The 4,957-nt window shown below is 46.2% G+C and overlaps 1 protein-coding gene across 1 annotated transcript; it reads left to right on the forward strand.

The window, feature by feature from the left end:
• Positions 1-680: 680 nt before the first annotated feature.
• On the forward strand, positions 681-4,404 carry irx2a (iroquois homeobox 2a). Its single transcript, XM_041943208.1, has 3 exons — positions 681-920; positions 2,222-2,627; positions 3,491-4,404. The coding sequence occupies exons 1-3, from the start codon at positions 681-683 to the stop codon at positions 4,402-4,404; spliced, it is 1,560 nt and encodes a 519-aa protein (XP_041799142.1).
• The last annotated feature ends 553 nt before the right edge of the window (positions 4,405-4,957 follow it).

Raw genomic sequence — 4,957 nt, forward strand, 5'->3', positions numbered from 1 at the left:
GTCCTAACAAGCCAATTAATGCGCCTTTGGACTTTTTAACTATCACTGAAATGACTGAATCAAATTTAAATTGTGATGCGCGTCACCTGTGTGGCCAGTTTCCCTGAGACAAATAAGACCAGTTCATTGGACTGAGCAACTGTTCCATTATAGCCCAGTCCATCTGGTAGATTCGTCTGATTTTATTAAGTAAAACCGGTTTTAAAATGCCACAGTCAGCTAAACAAGTCTTGGACAGACGCTACTTTTTGCAGTGTGGAGTCTTGGTTTTGTTCCGAGGCTCCATTTCTATGAGGCAGAAAGGGGGCGGGGATGGGATATTCAGATGAGCCGGAGTGACAGCTCCAGTTTCCCCCAATGCTCTGTGTGTCTGAAACTCCACCGGCTCCTTCCCTCCTAACTCCTCACTTCATAGCGCTGCGTACTAAAAACATCGGACGCTAGGGGATCAAGACGCATGCCACATTGCCTCTATGAGGGCACTTTAACAGATCTTTCGGGTTTTTTTTCTCCCAGTAAGGGGGCTGTGGAGGGAGGACTTTTTTTTATTTTCATTGTCTGATGACTGTTTGCACGGCTGATTATTGAGTTGATTGTTTATTATTTTGGCTGTTGTTGCCCGACGCCCTGCGCGTTTTTTCCCCCCTTTTTGGAATCGGCGACCTATCCCGCGCTCACCAATGTCCTATCCTCAGGGTTACCTCTACCAGCCCCCGGGCTCTCTGGCTCTTTATTCGTGTCCGGCTTACGGGGCCTCGGCTCTGGCTGCCCCGCGGAATGAAGACTTGGCGAGGTCGTCATCTGGCTCAGCCTTCAGCCCTTATCCCGGATCGGCTGCTTTCTCCGCCTCGGCTGGGGCAGGCTTCTCCAGCCCGCTGTCATACTCCGCGGATCCGACGACGGGATTCCCATCCTACATGGTAAAACATCTATTCGTGTGTGATTCTGTGTGATCAGGCTCCGAAGCAGGTGATCGTGTCGGCGAGTTAAAGTGTGGAAGTGCGCAAAATGTTCTCATGTCCGCTGGCGCACAGCGCGATTAAACCGGCACAGGTCCACAGTGTTTTTGTTAGGATTCACTAATCACGGAGCGCTTGCAGAACTTTCTTGAGTGTTGCTGTGCAGTTACATCTAGTGGCCTGCTCGTCGGATTCTTAGTATGAAATCCTTGACCCCTTTGGCTTAAATGGGATTTTTGAGCATGAGCTGCAAATTGTAATGGCTTGACCAACGCTTAACACTCACTGCGCAGCTAATTATGTAAAACAGAACAGCAGCTAAGATTTTTATTTGAGCCTTTAGCTTCCGAGCGGTTAAATTATGCGTCATAGAAAATTAATAGAAGGCGAGCTATAACTCTTTCTTCCTCGGCAGTCATTAAAATCATCGGGGATGGAGTCGCCGACTTTATCCCGAGTTGAATAAACGGAATTTGAACATGAAAAGCATGACTCGCAATGCTAATGTCACAGGGCACTTGAAGCGTTTTAGGAAAGGTGCATATCAAGTGATTTGCTAATGGGATTTGTAATGCTGCAAAGAGAAGATATGTTCACACATCGGGGCTGCTGCAGCAAAACAAAAAGCAGCCGCTGACAGAAAACGAGGACGTTAATGGGTGAATACAGAAAATTGAAATTCGCTTTTTATTATCTTTCCGGGTTATTAGCAGGAGCCCTGTTATTAGTTAATCCGATAATGATCTTAACCATTAGTTAACCATTAGTTCACGCCTTTCTGCGGCCTGCTTTTACGCACGGTGTGTTTACTACCCCTGCTTGCAATTACTGTGATTTTTTCCTAAGCTTAACGAGTGTGGTTGACAAATGATCAAATAAAAATGAAAATAATAATTAAAAAATGCACTATAGATAGTTTGTTTATTTTTAGCACAAGCCTGCATATTGTTAATCGAGCCCAGGAGATTTCAATGATATTTTACACGATTTACAGAAATTCAGGGTACAGTCTGTCAGTGCATTTGCACCATTATCCAGCCCCTTTTCACTTGTTCCGACAAGTTTCTTACGACTAATGACTACACTGTTAAACACTAATTTTTTAATGTAATTATAATAACGGCTTAGATGTGTGTGCATTAAATTGTGTTTGAATTGCATGATGTTGTTTGTAAATAAGTCGCAAACCACATTAATGTCTTTTTTTTTTTTTAAAGAAAACATTGCAGACTCGTGAGTTTTTTTTTCCAACTTTCCTGTAGAGCTCTCCATATGACGCGCACACGACAGGCATGGCTGGGGCGTTGAGTTACCACCCATACGGGAGTCCAGGGTACCCCTACCAGCTCAACGACCCGGCTTACCGCAAAAACGCCACCAGGGACGCCACGGCCACCCTGAAGGCCTGGCTGCAGGAGCACAGGAAGAACCCGTACCCGACGAAAGGGGAGAAGATTATGCTGGCCATCATCACCAAGATGACCCTGACGCAGGTCTCCACATGGTTCGCCAACGCCAGGCGGAGGCTCAAGAAGGAGAACAAGATGACCTGGGCGCCCAGGAATAAGAGCGAGGACGAGGACGAGGAGGACGGGGACGGGGAGAGGAAAGAGGTGGAGCGCTCCGAAAAAGCCCTGGATAACAGCGAGGCTTCAGCGGAGGATGAAGGTGGGGTATAATCTGGCCACCGAGCCAATGATCCATTTAACAATTCAGAGCAGGACGTGAGTGGGAAGGAGGGGAGGGGTGCATGTCCCCCTTTATTTACTGCTAAGTTTTTTATTAAAAATATCAATGATGTGAAACGATGAAACCAAGAAACAGCTGTTCAATGCAAAGAAGCTGGTTTGAAAATATTTTTTTTTTTATCTTTTTGCCAGAGTTCCTGTGTTGTCTCAGTGATGTTGATTGATTTTTTCATTGAAAACGAGCTTCTCAGACTCGACACTGGACTAAATGACGTGTTAAGGTGGACAGTTTCTTTTCTTTAACATGATTAATGGCAGGTCACCGGCTAAGTACACAGCAGTCCACGTGAGCGCACGAGTAACCTCAAAACAACTGAGCTGTTCATGTTGTCATTTTAAAATCATATAAAAAAAAACAAAAAAACACCCCGAAAATTATTGTTTTTGTCATATAAAAATGGGTCCTAATTGCAGCCCACTGTTTAAACTGATATGAATAATTAATGTTACTTATTCAAGCCTGGTTGGTTGAAAAACATTAGTGATTGCTTGGAATACACAGGGACATTGAATAAGCTTTGACTACAAGACAGGCTTTAAGTTTTTTCATTTTTTAAAAAAGAAATTCTCATGGTATGTGTTTTTATTTTGGAATATTACTTCTAATTAATATTTAATAGGATATATGTGTCTCCTTTTTACAGTGTCATATGCTTTTTTCCCCTCCTTCTTAAACTCACTTGGATTGTTTGTTTTTTTTCACAGGCCAGTGAGGCCTGTACATGCATACATATTTCATTTCACCACTGTTATTAGTATTTTCATTTCTTCCTCTTGTCTTAGGTATCAGCTTGCACGTCGACACCCTGACGGACCACTCCTGCTCGGCAGAGTCTGACGGCGAGAAGGTCAGCTGCCGTGTGGAGGAGCTGGGTACCGACCAGGCCGGCGACAAACGCGACGCGGACGACGAAGATCAGGGCCACGACCCGCGGGCGCAGCTCTCGCCCAAACCCGTCACCTCGTCGCCTCTCACGGGAGTAGAGGCGCCGGTTCTCAGCCATCACCAACAACACCACCACCACCACCACCACCACCTCCATCACCTCCACCATCTCCACAGCCAGCGCGAGGATTTGGCCCGGAGCCTCGTCAACAGCAACAGTATCGGTACCAGTAAATCGTCCTCATGCCTCGACAGCAGATCCTCCTCGGGGCCGCCTCAGAACCCTGCAGCCAAGCCCAAACTGTGGTCGCTGGCGGAGATTGCTACCTCGGACCAAAAGCAGCAGCATCAGCAGCAGCAGCAAGTGGGGCAGCCTGGGCAACCCAGCTGCCCCTCCTCCAGCGGTGGCCTCCTCACTCCCCCCACGCCTTCCACCACCTCCCCGGCTGCCAGTTCCCCCTCCCTCTACCCGGCCCCCTCCATCCTCGGAAGACCTATTTATTACACGTCTCCCTTTTATAGCAATTACACAAACTATGGCAACTTCAGCCCCCTGCAGGGCCAAGGGATCCTGCGGTACACTAATTCATCCGGAGTGAGTCTGGCCGCCGCAGCCGCCGCCGCCGCCGCCGCCGCTGCTGCAAACGAGGGTCTCAGCTCCTCTCACCAGGCTGCGGAGGCGAGCACAAACCCCAAACACAGGCCAGACTCCCCCCTCGTTAAAAATAACCCAAACCAGATTGTTGTTGTTGAGCAGCAGCAGCAGCAACATTTCAGAGCCGCAAATTTAGAAGCCAAGAAAGGTACGTAATGGCATGATGCGGCGCGGCGTTCGCGACACGATCTGAGCGTCTGTAATCTGCTGTTCAATCTCGAGGTTGTAGTTTTCTTAAAGGCGAGAGGCAACTCGCACCACGGTGGAAGTAAACGTTAGTTCACTTGTGTCTAATGCAGATCAACTGGTTTTCTGTCACTTTCATGTGTCATTGCAGTCACACAATGGGATTATTATTATTATTATTATTATTATTATTATTATTATTATTATTATTATTATTATTATTTGCCTTGTCTCTGGAAAATTAAGATTTTTCTCAAGGCGTTATCTGACACTGTTTGTGTGGCACATTTCCACTTGTGTTAAGATGAACACCATTTGGGGACTTGATGTGAAACTTAAGCAGGACATTTTAGAGGATGAACGTGTGTATGAGTCGTTTTCAGTGCGTTTGCTGAAATCATTTCTAATTGTTCTGCATTTGTTTAACAATATGCGCTTTTTTTGTTTGTTTTTTTTTTTTGGTCTTTCTCACAGTGACTCGTGAAGTATCAGGCGATGGGATTTTCATTTTGCAACATTAGAA

The sequence above is a fragment of the Chelmon rostratus genome, chromosome 8, assembly GCF_017976325.1.
Source record: "Chelmon rostratus isolate fCheRos1 chromosome 8, fCheRos1.pri, whole genome shotgun sequence".
Classification (NCBI taxonomy): domain Eukaryota; kingdom Metazoa; phylum Chordata; class Actinopteri; order Chaetodontiformes; family Chaetodontidae; genus Chelmon; species Chelmon rostratus.